A 17,283-nucleotide genomic window follows, 5' to 3' on the forward strand; every position below is an offset into this window, starting at 1 on the left:
CTATTAAACCATTGAGTTTACAAAAAGTAACGCAAAATTTTATGGCACCACAGCTACCAGGTATACTGAATGCAGTGATTTACACAGGGAATACAGTGACAGATTTATAAAGTTAAACTTAATTTAGTTTTCTGATTTGCACCTCTTTAAGCTTTTAAGAATTTTCTTTAGTGAGTGTTTTTGTCAGAATTAGTATTGACAAGTCATTTTTTATAATTCAACCTAATTTGAAATCTAGCAGTTTGAAACACAAAGTATCTTGTAGCTTTCCAATCCTGTCCTTTTAATATTGCCAGCTCAAACCAAATGGAGGAAAAATGTATTGCTGTTTATTGTTTGACACTGTAAAACATCTTAAAGTCCTCCAATGGAGTTCTATCCTGTGCATGTATGTGCTGTATATGGATACAATTCCTTTCCAAAGTTTCATATAGTTTCTGTTGAGAAATCAATACCTTTTTTAGGTAAAACATCTTTTTAATGGCTTTCTCTCCTTTAAAAGGTAAAAACCTGTTAATATGCTGCCTTCATCTGTCCATACCAAGGCTGCCACATTTATAACTTGCTGTGAAACAAAATTTCAGGGCCTGCTGGTGGTCTTATGGCAATGTAATTTGCTGTCACCAATGAATAGCACTTAAACTCTGAACCTCTCTCAATTCCAGTAAGAAACATTGTGGAAAGAAGGTGTTTGACTCAGATGGAAAAAAAGCAAATGTTACAGTGCTCCCAGCAGGCTTTTTCTGACCAAATGAAAAAGATGTAACAGTAAGTACTAGAGAGAGCCCCATGCTCCCTGAATTGAACATGAAAGAAGACAATTCAAGGCAGGTCCTTTGAATCCAAGAATAAGACACCATTGCCTCAAAGCAAGAAAAATCCTCAAACAAATAAAAGACCTGCAGGGCATCCCAGTATGTAAGATAGCACCTACTTTAGCTTGTTAACCCTTGCTAGTTCATCTGTGATAACCATATAGTGAATTTCATTAAGAAATAATGATTTTGGTTCCTTGAGTGCCCATGCTGACTTTCAAACAAACTTGCACCCTTCACAACTAAGCATATGACAGTCTTATTCTGAGGAAATCGGTGTTAGAAGCTCCAACATGCTTCAAGTTGAACACAAAGTATCATGCTGAAATGGCTATTAAACAAGAAGTTTCAATGTCTACCCAATAAGAACATGTACAAAATTGTAACAAAACACATACTGGATTAACTCTGGCTCTAGCTAGGGAAATTTAGCAATAAACAGCATCACTATTCACACATTTCTGCATCTTACTGCCAGGCAACAACAGCAGAACAGCAGCATTCCATGTACTTCTTCACTGCAGCACATGGCAAAGTAATTCAGTTCTGATCTTGTCATTCAGAACACATTTTTGAAAGAAGTGTTATAGCTTCATGTATGTTTCTACTCAGAAGTAACATCAAATCACACTCACTACAATTAATTCAATTTTCTATTTTATGTGATATAAGCAATGTTTCATAAATTCAGTTTGAAATGGAAATGGATATAGCAGGAGTACTATTCATTTTAGAAAGACATTTGCATAATCAAAGAAAAGTAATAAAGTATAACATAGACAGATGTTACACATACAGATACTGTATATTAAGGACAATAATGGCTGTTGATATAGCTTACAAGATGGAGCAAAAGTGCTCTATTTCAGAATTCATACACTAGAGTAGCTTTCTTAGGTACTTAACTAATTTTATTTAACATCCCAGATGTGCAACAGTCAGACAATTTACTAGGAGGCATAACTGCAACACAATGCTCCAAAGCAGAATACTGCATCTAAAAAGTGCAAAAAGCAACAGTGAGCTGTTGCAAATTGAGTTAATTTGGCAATGACAAGGCCTTTTAAGAACTGGCAATAAAGTTTTAATGAGAAAATCAAAACAACAACAAAAACAAACAAACAAAATACAAATAATCAAACAAAAACAAACAAATGCCAAAACCAAACCACAAAACAACAACAAACCCAAAACAAAACTAAAAACACCAAGATGCATTGCTGGACGGGGTAAAAAGCTTTAGCATGAAAGGAAGATCTGAAGTCCTGTCTCTAATCCTATGTAGATGACTTTGGAAAGGTTTCTTCTGCGGTCTGAACCTCTGCTCCATCTTCCCATGGAGCTGTTGTGTTTGTTTCACTTGCAAAATTGCAAAATTTTTCAAGCAAGGACTGTCAGGGTCCATTTGGACTTTGCATGTTACTACCATTCATGTGCAAAAAAAGTCCATTTTGCCAGAACTGGAAGTTTATTCCAACTGGCAATAATACAGCTGCTGCATCCTCTCTGCACCCTGGATAGCCCTGAATACACTTAGATTAATGGACTGCTTTGAGCCATGCACTTATTTGTAGTCTGCCGTGGCAAGGCATTATGAGAAATATACTGGTGTCAAACTAAGTACATTAATACGTCATAAACTCAGGTTCCTGCTTTTGCTAGGGGAGACATGAACAATAAAATCTATATACTTGATGATTAAAAGAAGAACTGTGCAAAGACTATAATGTGAACACAATTTTATTGCTCCATAGTAAAAAAATAATAAGGTAATGTCTATGTGAATTAGCATATCACCTCCAACACCGAAGTACTACAATGAAACTATCAAGTTATTGCAGTGAAAGCATACACATGGCATACAGTTATCTGCTATGTAGCGCTGCCATGATAATAGCAAGAAGATAAGCTTAAAAAAAGTAGAGAAGTTGAGAGGCAAGTAGGTTGTGTTCCAGCTCCTAGAGAGCACAGAACAACAAATGATATGAGATATCAAGGAGTGAAGCCTACCTAAAAGACATGAAGGAGTTATATCCTAGGAAACTCTGGGAAATTCACCTTTGTGCTACATTAATAAAGATATTCAATTTATTATCAATTTTCAATGTGCTGTTCAAAACACATTAGATGAACTGGTTGTATTTGACCCCAGGTTTCCTGAGATTTAAGGCTGACCGTCATTAAATACGTTTTTTAAATATTTGCATTCATGCACAAAAAATCTAAAATCTTGCCTAATAAGGCTGTTATTATTATTTCAGAAAGGAAACATTGCTCAGAATCTTTAAGCACCCAAGAAATATGGAAGTGACCTGAAGCTTTTACTCCAGGTCCCACATTGTTAAATGTTCTCCTAAAACCCCCTCTCCTTTAAGTGAGAATCACCCTGTCACACAATACTTAGGAGATGTGAGCATCAGCAGCTCTCGCATACATAAGTTTTGGCTATCCTTAATTTCTGAGGAAAGTTTGCGGAAGATAACACCTATTGCCTGGCATCACACTTTCCTACATTTGGCATCCTTCTACCATTTCTAAGGTGCAGGCATGAGTTAAGGGGTTTTGTACACTTAGGCGAGACAGCTGTTACACTCTTTCCACACATTTTCTTTCTCCACAGAAGAAGGAAGACCTGTTCGGTGATCAGGATAACAAGCATAATTGACAGAGCAAAAATTATGATTTCTGTTACACATCCAGCATCGTAGCTCCTACATGAATTTATAATTTTTGTGGGAAGAAACTAGATATTAACTGGTGTTTTTAGTAACGTGTAGTAACTTTCAATAGCCTGTATATTGCACAGTTGTTTTTACCTCACTGCACAGATATCAATATGTGTCAACTTGTTTTATTTCTTAATGGAATTGAATTCAGAAGATATACTCTGCTGGACTTCAATACCTTAAAAATACTGACTACATTCTATTACTCAAGACAGAAAAATTATGCAGAAAATAATTAACTTTTTTTCATTACTATGCTATATATACATACATAAAGGTTATGACATTCAATGCAAACCTACAGTAGCTTAAATGCTATCTATCAAACTGCTACAGCTTGCTTAGTTCATAGAATTATTATTTTTGGCTTACCCAAATCTGTAGCTTAATTCTTTTTTCATTTTTGAAAACCGTTTTTACTTTGAAATCAATCCCAACCGTGCTTACAAATGCAGACGTAAAGGAATCATCAGCATATCGGAACAAAAAGGAGGTTTTCCCAACACTGCTGTTGCCAATAATGAGTAGTTTGAACATGTAATCAAAGTTCTGGTCAGACGTATCTTTCTGGCCATATCTGGAATCTTGAGCAGATGACATCTGTAATTAAAAAATAATAAAAAAAACCTTTATTGTCTCTTGTATCATATAAAACTGGAAACACTGAGATTTTATTGGCGTTTTTGATACCCTAGTTGAATGAACTCAAGAAGTTCACAGAGGTTTAATTCATTTTTATGATTCTTGTACCCATGGTAATAGTTCTATTTGCAAAAGAGGATGTAAATGCCACTGGTGACTGGTACAAAAAAAAATAATAATTCTAAAAATCCAGGACCATACTCGAGTACATCATTAAAAAGATCTACATTCAGAAAATGTGATAAATGAAACAGATAGTGAAAATATAGACAAGGATACTTCACTTGTACAAGAAGAAAACAATAGGTAAATGCTGTGTTATGACACAGGAGATATATTTCCAAGCAAAGCCTTAATATGTTTTATGTCTGATAAAATTCTCAAAGCATTTATTTCTCTCTAAATATGCTCCTGTCTTTTGTAATACCCATAACCTTATACAATGCATTTTGCCTTTACCAGCTTCCATTTATACCATTATATACTGTATTTGGTATATATTTCTGAAATTACATTGATTTTTTTCTAGTTCTAGTCTGTTCTATAGTTTCAGAATTTGCAACGTTAATGCAATATCATAAGTGGCAGTTATCAATGTTTTTGAATTTGAGTCCTTACAATACAGTTTCTAATCCATATGAAACACCTGAATAAGCACAGATTACTCAATATTCCTAAATAGCAAGCTTATTTTCCTCTAGGGACTTCAAAGATCATGGGTTCAATTTTAAAAAGTGTGCTTTAACTTAAAAACCGGAATAAAATTCTACCTTTATGGAAAAGCAGATCATGTCAAAGCTTTCTAAGTTAGACATCTCAGAGTGCATTTGGACAGTTCGAGAGGACAGATGGAACCAGGGTTAGGCCTGCACACTAGCCCACCTTCTCAGCAGAATTTCAATTACTGCATAAATTTTCCAAGTTAATTTTGCTGTCTCATAGTACAAATAACGGTATGCCAGCTTCTTCGGGCTACTGAAGAGGCATATAGAAGTGTGGACAAAAAGTCCTGAAGGAGACAATGGAAGCAGAAAGCTTTTGAGAGAAAATTCAGTGCCAGGATTATAATGCAGTAGGGAGTGTTTGATTTCAGAATTACCATTTTATTTGCTAAAGCTCTTGATTAAATGTAGTCTTGGGCACCTGTGTGTTTGCACCCTGGGTGTTTGCATTAGCCTTAATATTTATTCACTAACTTCACAGACATGCAACAAAGAAGCTTTAGAACAGGATCTAAATATTACCAAGGACACAGATCACTTATCCTTCATCTTTCTGATTTCTGTAACAAAACCAAGAAACAAATCTTGTCCACTTTCACTACTTTCCCTGGTTATAAAATTGTTTGTGAATATTTTGCTAAGAACATGAGAAAATCAAATGTTCGTTAGACCAATCTAATCACAACTAGCTATGAAATGGTAAAGTGTATCATAGAATCATGTGTTCACAGAATGGTTGGGATTGGAAAGGACCTCTGAAGATGATCTAGTCCAATCCACCTGCTAAAGCAGGTTCACCTAGATCAGATTGCACAAGAATGTGTCCAGGTGGGTTTTGAATGTTTCCAGAGAAGGAGACTCCAGAACCTCTCTGGGCAGCCTGTTCCAGTGCTCTGGCACCCTCCAAGTAAAGAAGTTTCTCTTCATGTTCAGATGGGACTTCCTGTGCTTCAGTCTGTGCCCGTTGTCCTTCATCCTGTTGTCGGGCACAGCTGAAAAGAGTCTGGTCCCATCCTCCTGACAGGCACCCTTGAGATATTTTTAAGCATTGAGAAGATTCCCTCTCAGCCTTCTCTTCTCCAGGCTGAACAGACCCAGCTCTCTCAGTCTCTCCTCACAAGAAAGATGCTCCATACCCCTCATCATCTTTGCAGCCTGTTGCTGGACTCCCTCCAGTAACTCCTTGTCCTTCTTAAACTGGGGAGCCCAGAACTGGAACACAGTACTCCAGATGTGGCCTCAGCAGGGCAGAGGGGGAGGAGAACCTCCTTCGACCTGCTGGTCACACTCTTTTTAATGCACCACAGGATACCATTTGCCATCTTGGCCACACGGGCACATTGCTGACTCACGGTCAACCTGTTGTCAACCAGAACTCCCAGGTCTTCCTCTTCAGCGCTGCTTTACAGCAGGTCTGCCCCTAACTTGCATGCTGATTCTGTGTACAGTTTGCAGCAAGTCAATAAAGTCCAGCACACAAGACTGTGCAGTGTCTGGGAATGCCAGTGTGTAACCTCTACACTTTCCCCAGCAGCCTGTTCCACTGCCCTTCGGACTCCTCTCTGTAATGCAGCAGCTGAAACCTGGAGTTACCACTTCTAGCAAGAAGAAGAATAATTTCCTTTCTTGATTTTATCTCCTAGGAAGCCTTCCATGTAGCTTACTCAGCTCACTTAAGGTTTATAAAAAAGGGGTTTAACTTTCATTTCATTACCTGCCCTCAGTTCTATGTGCCTTACAATTTGTCCCCATGTACTTTAATGCCTAACACTTCAGAAACAGCATGATTCAGTGAGCAGGGGGATCAGGACACCTGGATTCAAGTAATAGTGTTGCTAAATCATGTACATTGTTTAGTCTTCCTGAGTAAGAAAGTGTTTCTTGTGAATGGTTTTAAACATAGACTTTCCCCAAAAAGACATTTCAATCCTGGTCCAAATGAATATGTTTACGTGCATTACCCACACAGGAGCTTCCTTAAAAGATCTTTAAAAAACAACAGCAATGACAACAAACCAAACCAACAACGACAACAGCAAAACACACCTTCACTGTGCCTTAAACTTATGGATTCATTACTGGCAGTACCACAGGCAGAATTATAGGCAAATTGAACATGGCCAGCTTTTTATTTCAGGGGTAGGAGTATGTCTGCCTATTACAGGATACAGAAGGCACAGAAAAGGCATGGAAAAGGACTAATTTTTCCACCTCCCACCTGGGCAATCATGAGATGATTGGTGAGGTATTGATAGTAATTAAAATGCTTTAAGAGGCTAACTTTAGCCTAGGGAGCCAGTCTCCCTAGACTACAGATAGGGATCCTTTCTCATGTCCAAAACCCAAATGGGTTTTAGAAAAATACTCATGCCTGCACTAGTCTGAACAAACATCAAACTCAGTACAGGTACTAAGACTTTGCCATTACTTCCCAAATTCACTTATTCTGTAGTAAGCACAGAGACAGTCTTCAGAGTATGACTCACATCATCTACATCAGGATCCTGCTCTAAATTATACTCTGGAGGAGTCTCTACTTTTCTGCTAACTGTAAGGGAAACCTAGATGCTTACTCCTCTGGAACTTTGTGAATATGCCTGCAGTGCTTCTTTTTCTTAAATGCAAGCTGCTGACTTCAAGTTAGGTATGAGAGGCACCGTAGCCCACTTCCTGATGTATTAACATGTCAGTTTCACTACTGAAAGGATTTGTCCCTCCTATGGAGGCATTTGGCAAAGAAATGTGAAGAGGCTAGTGCTGGTGTTATGTTCCTCCTTTGGAAACAATGCTGGAAATAATCACTAGGAATACCACGTTCAGACCTGTAATTAAATACTACATGCATGGATAAGAACCAAATAAACATGTCAACCTCATAACGCTATGATATTCTGTTCCCAGGAAAGAAAACCTCTTACCTTTATTTTGAAAAAGTTATCTCCTCAAATGATTAAGTGAATATATTTAATAAGCATCACTTTTAGCAGAACACATGGAGTTTTCTCTTCAGTAAAATTTTGTCCTAATTTATTAAAACCGAAGACAGAATGCACAAGGCTATTTTCATTAGCATATTGCACACTTCCTTTTTTTGTAGAATGAGTCCCTGCTCAGATTCCTTCACCTATTGGGATCTTAGGACCAAAATCAGTCTCAGGCCAACTCATAGAGGACTCAAGACAGGCCTGAGAGTCTACTGGGAAATCTAAGCTCAAGACAATGACCACAAGACCTATAGTCAGGAGGTCTCATATGCTTGTACCTTATCAAAACTGGGAGAAGGTATATTCCCAGCTTGAATATGGTCCATGGACAAAAACGATATCTTTGTATGTTTCCCTGCTTATAGCACATATTTAAATTCCTTAAATGTAGATTATTTATGGGCACAGGCAAGTTTAATCATTAAGCAGAACTTTCTATATCAGACCCAAGTACATTCCAAATGTCATGTTCAGCTGTTTCCTTGATCCCAAAAGAATAGGTTAAAACAGGGCAGGGTTAAGAACAAATGTCTGGAAAAATATGTGTTTACCTGCCACCTTTACGATAATAAAAATACATCTGGCTATGTTACTCTTTATGGCCTCAGAGGACCTCATTTTTTGACAAAATTAATTTGAACAGCTTTCTTACTTAAGCAGAGCAGCACGCCATGACCTCCCTGGCCTGCACATCACTTCAGTTTGCACACATATATGCACCCCACTCTGGATGCCTAATGAAGGATGAATTGCCACTGGAAACTATGATGTAAAAGGCCAGAAAAGATGGGATTGAAAATAGTGAGGTTCATTCCTTTGTGCCTTTCACAAATACATTGTTTTAAAATCTACAGTAACATGCACGTCTTAAAGGAAAAGATTGATAGTAATCCCAGGGAAAATGCCTTGTTTCTATCTACAGCAAGGACAAATAGGAACTGATTAGCTAATCTACAATTGCTTCAAAGAGCAGCACTCCTTTTCTATATACAGTTGTTGCAGTTTAACCCAGCAGGCAGCCAAACACCTCACACAGCCATTCACTCATCTTCCCCCTGCCTCAGTGGGATGGAGGAGAGAATTAGGAAAATAAATTTAAATTAAAAAAAAAAAAACAACACAGGAAAAAAAAATATATATAACCCTCATGTGTTAAGATAAATACAGTTTAATGGGATAGAAAGGGAAAACAATAATAATACATAAAATGCGTGATGCACAATACAATTGCTTACCACCCATTGACCGATACCCCGTCAGCTCCCAAGCAGTGGTCCCCCACAGCCAATTCCCCACAGTTTGTACACTGAGCATGACATGATGTGATGTGGCCCTTTGGCCAGTTTGGGTCAGCTGTCCTGGCTTTGCTCCCTCACAGCTTCTTGTGCACCTCCCTGCTGGCAGAGCATGGAAAGCTGAAAAGTCTTTGACTTAGTAAAAGCACTACTTAGCAACAACTAAAACATCACTGTATTATCAATATTATTTTAATACTAAATCCAAAACACAGCACCATAACAGGTACTAGGGAGAAAATTAACTCTGTCCAAGTTCAAACCAGGACAGCAGTGTAGAAATATATACATTTCTATTGCTTTCTAAAAAGAAACTGACTGTAGTCATTATTCCAGTAAAAAGGCAGAGTTCCCTGCACACATGACTTTTTGTGAGGTGATCTTTTTGCTTTTTGTAAAATGTGATTAGTCAAACATAATAAATGGATATTAAACAGTGGAATACAATGGGGGAAATTCAATGTTTGTAACTCACCAGACTGTATGTAGGATGCATCACAAGGGAGTGTCTTTAATGTCCAGATCAAATGTCATTGTCAGAGTAGTCAAAATGTTACCAAGATCCTTATATATAAGAACACTATGACAATATAATCCAGTAATGAAGAAATAAATTACTTTCTAGGTAAAATACCAGACCAACAGTCTAGAAATTGGATTTTATTCCTAACTCTTACAGAGGTATCCTCTGACTTTTGTTTTCCTTCTTTCTATGTCTTGGGCAAGCTGCTTTACCTCTCTTACTTTTGGTGTGGTATCAACAAATACATCAGTATCCACAGACAGAGACCTCAGCCAATTCTCACAAATCCTTATCATCTGATTTTTAACTGACCAATTAATAAGTCTTAACACAGTTCAGTGGACAATGCACCAGCCACTTATTGGAATTTATGGATTTCCAGCCATCTGCAGAGCACAGCTTGTGAACCAATGTACTTGGCAGCATCAGGAGGAGCTTATATGCTTCAAGGTATTATGATGTTAGATTAATGAATTTGTGTAAGCATATCATAACCCAGTCTGAAAGCTGTAGCTATAAATGCAAAGTTTTATTATAAACGACATACTGAAATGTCTTGTTGAGGAATATTGAGAAGATACAGAAAGGTGAGAGTCTAAAACATTTTAAAGAAGCTCTACTTGCTTCACATCAGCAGAAGTGCCATGAACGTGGTCACGGTGCTGGCAGATGCCCAGGACAACAGAATGCATTGTGCAGTAAAGAGTGGGTTTGGCAAGACTCTAGCACATGGATTCTGGTGAATCTACTTGTGATGAGCTAGGGCATTATCCCTCATTTATCCTTCTTTAACCTAAGTTTACCTTCTCCATTAAAACGGTAGCTTAAGAAATGTATTTCTAATTCCCACTCTAGGTAGTAGGCCGAAATTCCCTTTCCCAAATAGTGGCAAAACCAGAAATAAAGTCCTAAGTGGGTTAGTCTAACATGGGATATGAAGAAGCCATCAAAATAATGGAGCTCTGAAAAGAAAAAAATACAAGCTGTGTCAGGTCAAGTACTCCAGTAGAAATAAATTTGGATTTACCAGGCTGTAGGAAAAACAATGAAGATGGGATGACTACAGCGCTCTGCCATTTGCCCTATTTAGTGCAGCGCTCAGGGTCATGAAATTAGCAAAGACTGTGCAGCTTCTCAGTTGCCAGAGCAGCTGCATCAGGCCAAGAGACAAAGTAACATGCTAATGCCACTGTCTAAGGCACTGGTGTGATGCCGTTAGTAACAATTGTGGTCAAACATGTTTATGAAAGCTGAGTTCAAACCGGGAAGTACAGAAGAAGGTTAATAGGATGACCAGAAGAATGAGGAGTTTATTTGATGAAAAAAAATCTTTAAAATAAAAAAAAAAAAAAAGGAAAGAAAAGAAAAGAAAAGAAAAGAAAAGAAAAGAAAAGAAAAGAAAAGAAAAGAAAAGAAAAGAAAAGAAAAGAAAAGAAAAGAAAAGAAAAGAAAAGAAAAGAAAAGAAAAGAAAAGAAAAGAAAAGAAAAGAAAAGAAAAGAAAAGAAAAGAAAAGAAAAGAAAAGAAAAGAAAAGAAAAGAAAAGAAAAGAAAAGAAAAGAAAAGAAAAGAAAAAAAAGAGAAACAAACAAACAAAAAGAGTTAGCAAACATGAGTTTGTTTCTGTAAATAGTAATATGGAGTAAACATTAGGGAATAAGAACTATTTAGGCTGATCTATACTGGAGCAGCCATTGGACATGAAGAAGTCAATATACACTGAACTAGCTCTGAGTGCCTCTGAGCTACGGATTAGAAAGTACACAACCAGCAAGGGAGCAAGCTTCCTCAGTACACTTCCGAAAAGGGGGGTAGTGGCAGCAAGAGAACTACTGACTCCAAATGCAGCTTAATCAGTTATCAGGAAGGTGTATATAACTTGCTCTGTGGACTGAGTGGCTTGGCAGGCTCTTCTACTCCAGCGCTTCTAATTTGAAACAAGACTGACATAACTAATAGTTTTGCTGAAAGATAGGAGATGAATTTCCATGCAAACTCCTGTGTCTAATAGCTTTTATTTGGCTTTTTTCATTGTAATTTTATAATAACCTCTTAAATATCTGGAAGCAGCCTTTTTGCTTGCTATTGCCCTATTTTGTCTGGACATAACCATTGCCAGTGAAAAAAGGATATGAAAAGCTAAGGAGAAAATGTTCTTATTTATTTTCTTGGCAAAGCAGATTATTTGCAGATTATTTCCCACTTCCTAGCTTTCCCTCACCACTATGACCTCAGTCACCTTTGAAATTATCTGATGCCCTGGAAAGTTGTTATGGATTAACCGCAGCTAGCAATCAAAACCACGATAACTGCTCACATACTCCCCCCATCCCACCCCCAAATATGTTAAAGAATTGAAAGGGAAGTGAGAAATTCATGGACTGAGATAAAGACAGTTTAATAAAATAACAAAATAATACTAACATACTACTACCAGTACAACTAATAATAATGATATATATAAAATAAAAAAATATTAAAAAAAAAAAAAAAGTGACACTCAATGCGATTCCTCATGAACTCCATCCACACCGAGCAGCCAGTCCCAGGAAGAGAGAGCACCCTGGTCCTGAATGTCTGATCCCAAGGAGAGAGAAGAAAAACCAGAAAGGCCCAGAGGCCAACTGGAAACAGCAGAAGAGCAAAGCACAGAGCTAAAGGAACTCCCAAACCAAACTCAACCAAAATGGAGCAGAACCAGAACCAGTCTCCCAGCTGGAAAACCCAACTCTCATTAAATACGAAGCATGATGCTAATGGGACGGAATATTCTCATTGATCAGCCGGGATGTCAGTCAAGGTCTGTCATATTTATGCCCCCATTCCTTGCTGTCTCACACCTGTGGACAGAAAGACCTTGGTCTCCCAGGCAACAGCTGAGATAACAGTAAGTTCTTACATTCGCTTTGTCCCAACTCAAAAACACTGGAAAGTTACTTGAAGAAAAACATTCATTCTATCCCAGGATGCTATCTTATAATTCTCAGACTAAATCCAAACAATGCAAGTGCTGACTATTAATATGAAAAACAAGGGTTGCTAACTGCATGAAGAAAATTAACCTGATTTCAATCAAACCAGCACACAAGGAAACAAGAGAGTTTCTAGAGTTCTAGCATTTTCTACAAACTACCACCATTAATATCCATGTGCTCTGACAAACACTAAGAACAGGTTATCCAAACTACTTTCCCATTTTTTTTTTTTTTTGGCAAAGTGTAGGTATGTGGAAAATTTGCATGCTACAATCAGATAAGAGGTGAAATTTGAAGGAAGTGAATCAGTGTATGAAACACCGAAAATTTCACATTGAATTGCACTTTTGAAAGTGCCACCAAAACCTTAAGGGAAACTACTGAAAGAAAAAAAGACTAATTCAGATCAGTTCTTAAAAGAACATGCAGAAACCATACAGACTTCAATGTTTCACAGCAAAGAGTTCATTGCTTTTGACTTCTAAACCAAAGCCCTCTCCATGGACATAAGCACTACTAAAACTTAAATACGTTATTTGAAAACGTGCCTAGAAAAATTAAAAGCAGTCACAAACTCTGACCTAGATCCAATTATACCCAGCAGATGACAATGGCAAACTTTTATACTAGGCAGCTCCTTCTGGAAGGACTGTTTGGGCTGTCTTTCTGGTAATCATTGGCTCTTCTTGTCTACAGAGGAATCGCATGAGTTTGAGATTGAAACAAAGAATTCATAGATATAGAAAAACAGTCCCACAGCACAGGCCCTTTTTCTCACCCTGCTAAAATATTTTAACTTTCTAGTTTTATTTTTAATCATTGCTTAATGGAAAAGGAAAAATAAATATGTTTACACTCTCCTCTGTGTTGTTTTATCATGATCAAAAGACATGCACTTGATCATTCTTTCTGTTGCTCTACAAATGAGAGATGTTAGCTCTGTAATGGACTGTTCCATAAATCTGTTGTGTGGAAAGAAGCAAGTACATTTGTTTAACATAATAGGAAATCAGATAGCTAGAAGAGATAAATCGAGCAATTAGCTTAACCAGTATAAACCACATTTGAACAAAGCCCAACAATACTAGCCTAATGTTGGAAAACAAAAGAACTGTTAAGAAGAATCCACAATAGAATATCATTTTACTAGAATCTTTAATAATATTTGAGTATGCTGGAAACAGTGTACATAGAAGAAGGAAAACAAAAAAACAAATAAACAACTAAAACCAACAGCAACAAAAACCAGCAATAACAAAATCACCGCCACCAACAAAAACAAAAAACACCAACCAAAAACATGCAGAAACTACAAGTGAAAATCAAACCTCATCTGCCAGGCTTCATTTTGACGTCTCAGAAAAATCCAGATGTTTGTGATTATAATTTTGCATGATATATGCTTAAAAATAGACTCTGTTTGACCATCTCAACAGCCTTGAAAAAGCTGAATTTGTAGAGTTTTTTATAGCTCTCTACTGTCTCTTTTTACACTAACATTGTGATTTCTGCTGATTTTTATTCAATTATGTTTAACAATAATTTTGTACTGACAATCACATAAAAAACCAAGAAGCTGTTCTCTGATATGTGTCAAGTACATATTTTTTAGATGTGGACTTTCCTTTCTTTAGATTTTGGTTTAGGGTTGTACCACAATTTTGTTTCCACAACTATTTAACATTGTCAGTGAATTTAACACCCATTGAAAATGTTAAATGCAATAGTGACCAATATGTAGTTGTCATCCTTTACTAGGAAAATTTGCTCTTAATGAAAAGCTCTCCAAAGCAAATAAATACTAAACATTGCTTCACTATCTCAATACACATGTTTAAGTAAATGGTAAATACCACATAAACATTTCCAATGCATGGATGTAGCATGCAGAACTAGGCATTTTAAATAGCATCCTAGGTATTGCCAATTTCCAATCGGAAAACTGAAAGACATTCTTATTGAAGAATGGCTTATTTCTAGTGCACCTCTTTGGTTGAAAGGTTTCCGTATGTGACATCTGAGCAACTGCTCTGTAAAAGATCTATGAGACTACCTGTCTTTGTCCAAAGTTGAGCAAACCTGACTCCATGTCCACATAACTTAAGATTTCAAACTTCTTTTCGAGCGTGCATATTGAGGAGGATGCAGATCTTCCTTTCAAGCCGAAATTCTATTACTGCCAGAGTAGATACCCAGCATGAAAAAATTAACTAACAGAGCTGCACTTCATAACTTAACTCACAGTAGACTGCAAAAGTGTTATTCCCATTGCATAAAAGTAGCTGGATTGATTGTTATCAGTTCACTGGTAACATGACTGATCTGTTAAAAACGTCATGTGTTTGAGTGTACAGTCTGAGGCTCCCCGAGCTCCTGCATGAGATTATAAAATAGGTGCTAATTAACAACTGAAGTACAATTCACCAGCACAAACTGTTTTGAACCAACAACATAGAAACTGCTAAAAACTCCGCATATGGTAACTTGTATCTGTATAGCATCTGTTTCTCCAGTGCTAAGGGGTATTTTATTTTACCATACACAGAAACTGCTGAAAAGGGACCACCTCTTTTCTATCTTCAGTTTTAGCAATGAGCCATCTCTCCCTGGTGCAGATGGTTAACTGCTCCTTGAATAAACAAGTGGAGATATCGTGCCAACTTCCTGCGCATCCAGGTAGGACCTTTTTAAATCGCATCACCGAACAGCTCACATCCACTCACTCCCAGGAGAGTTGTGAACAACGCTCAAAGGGCAGTACCTGTGAAAGCCTGTTCGGGTTGCCCGAATGAGACACGAAACCCACCCGCAGCACGGCGGCGGCCACCGCAGGGCCGTGCCGCCCATCCTCCCGCTCCGGCTGCCCCCGGCCCGGGGAGCCGAGCTGCGCGGGGGACGGGGCGGCCCCACCGCACCCCTGCCCTGCGACGGGCTGTGGTCGCCCCCGCCCACCGAGACCGCCCGCCGAGGACGTCTTTCACAGGGAAACGACCCCCCCACGGCCCCATCGCAGACACCCCTGGGCTCCCACACAGACCCCGGGGCGTCACACACACGTCAGGTCCCCTCACACAAGGAGCGCCCTCACCCCCTTCCTTCTCACACCCCCCGACCACCAGCAGGAGAGCCCGGCCGGGTGGCCCCGACACGCCGCTGCAGGTGGAGGGGCTCCTGCCCCGTCCCGCGGGCTCCCGGCCGCCCTGCATCTGCCGCTCCCCTCGTCTTTCATCCGGCTCCGGCCCGGAAACCGACCTGCACGGGCGCTTCGTGCCTCATGGTCGGGCGCGGCCCGCCTCTCGCTCCGCTGCCGCTCGCCGCTCGCTCGCGCACGCGAACAGCCGCTGCCGCCGCCCGCCCGGGGTCTGCTGGCAAACCCGCGTCGCGATCAGCACCGGAGCTGTCCCCGCTCCGCCCCGGCACCGCCCCCTCCGGCGCGCCCCCGGGAGCTGTAGTCCCCCTGCCTCGCTGCCCCGCGTCCGCCGCCACCAGGGCGGGAAGGAAGGACTGCAGCTCCCGGCATGCTCTGCGCCCCGCGGCCCGCCACCGCGGAGGCTGCGCAGCCCGCGCGGCGTTTTGCAGGCTCCTCCCGGGGCCGCGGAGAGGCGGCGGCGTTGGGGAGAGGCCGGGCGGTGCGGCGGGGTTTGTCCGCGCTGAGGCGGAAAAGCAGGGACGGAGCTGGAGGAGCCGGGCTCCGTCGCCTCGGCAGATGCGCTGCTCACCGCGGCCCCATGGGCCCGGGCCGAGCGGATGAGCAGTGCCGGGCCGGGGGAGCGAGTGTGGTGCCGGGCACGTCCCTTTAAGCCTGCACCGCAGCCGGGCCGGTCCCGCTCGTTGCCGCCGGCAGGGGCGCCGCAGCACCCTCCCCGCTGTGGCCTCGCAGCCGGGCGGGCCCCGTTACCAGCCCCGCGGGCAGCCCCGGGCATGGTGTGCGGCGGCCGTGCTCCTGCACCCACGGGAGCACGCAGTGCCCACCGTACCTGCCCTCTCCTGCCTCCCTCCTCCTTCCCCAGAGTCGGCCCTGGGCCTGGCATGGCAGATGCTGGCTAACGACCTTACTGTTGTACAGCGACAGACCTTACACGCACCATGATTTCTCCACCTTGTCATCATTTCCCATCGTCCCGGCTTTCTCTGTTCTCACTTGGATTTTCTGTACCTTCGGCCAAAAAGCAGCAGGCCGGCATCAGGCTGTGCTGCTGTACCATGGCAACAGCCCCACGAGGACGTGGTGTCTTTGCTTCTGGGTGATGGCACTTGTTTTTGATGGTGGTATCGGAGCCATCATGAGGGAATGAAAGTGAAACACCAAAAATGCACCACACCTTCCACATGTGTCCCCAGAGCTAGTTCTTACTGTCCAGCATGTTTTAAAAGTCTTTCCTGGCACGTTTTCCATAACCCCACCCTCTAACGCGGAGTCCATAGTTATCTTGGGTCCAAATACACAGGTCTGTAGAGGGCCAGAAAATGTATAGTCTTGTATTCAGATTTAATATTTGACAGGTTCTCCTCTACTGAAAGTGTGAAGGCAAACCATGGGTGTGAGCAGCAAAGGTGACTCACTCTGGGGATGTCTGCCCAAGGTCTGAGAGCTGGACATTGT

At 40.5% G+C, this 17,283-nt stretch overlaps 1 protein-coding gene across 1 annotated transcript in view; it reads right to left on the reverse strand.

The window, feature by feature from the left end:
- Window positions 1–4,141, reverse strand: part of RAB3C (RAB3C, member RAS oncogene family) — a gene marked incomplete at both ends in the record, with an annotated part of 113,555 nt that extends 109,414 nt beyond the window's left edge. The window contains one exon of the mRNA XM_082074991.1: window positions 3,914–4,141. Coding sequence (XP_081931117.1) covers window positions 3,914–4,141 — 228 coding nt within the window. The remainder of the gene's footprint in view (window positions 1–3,913) is intronic.
- Window positions 4,142–17,283: the final 13,142 nt, after the last annotated feature.

This window comes from Streptopelia decaocto, assembly GCF_964273445.1.
Source record: "Streptopelia decaocto genome assembly, chromosome: Z".
Classification (NCBI taxonomy): domain Eukaryota; kingdom Metazoa; phylum Chordata; class Aves; order Columbiformes; family Columbidae; genus Streptopelia; species Streptopelia decaocto.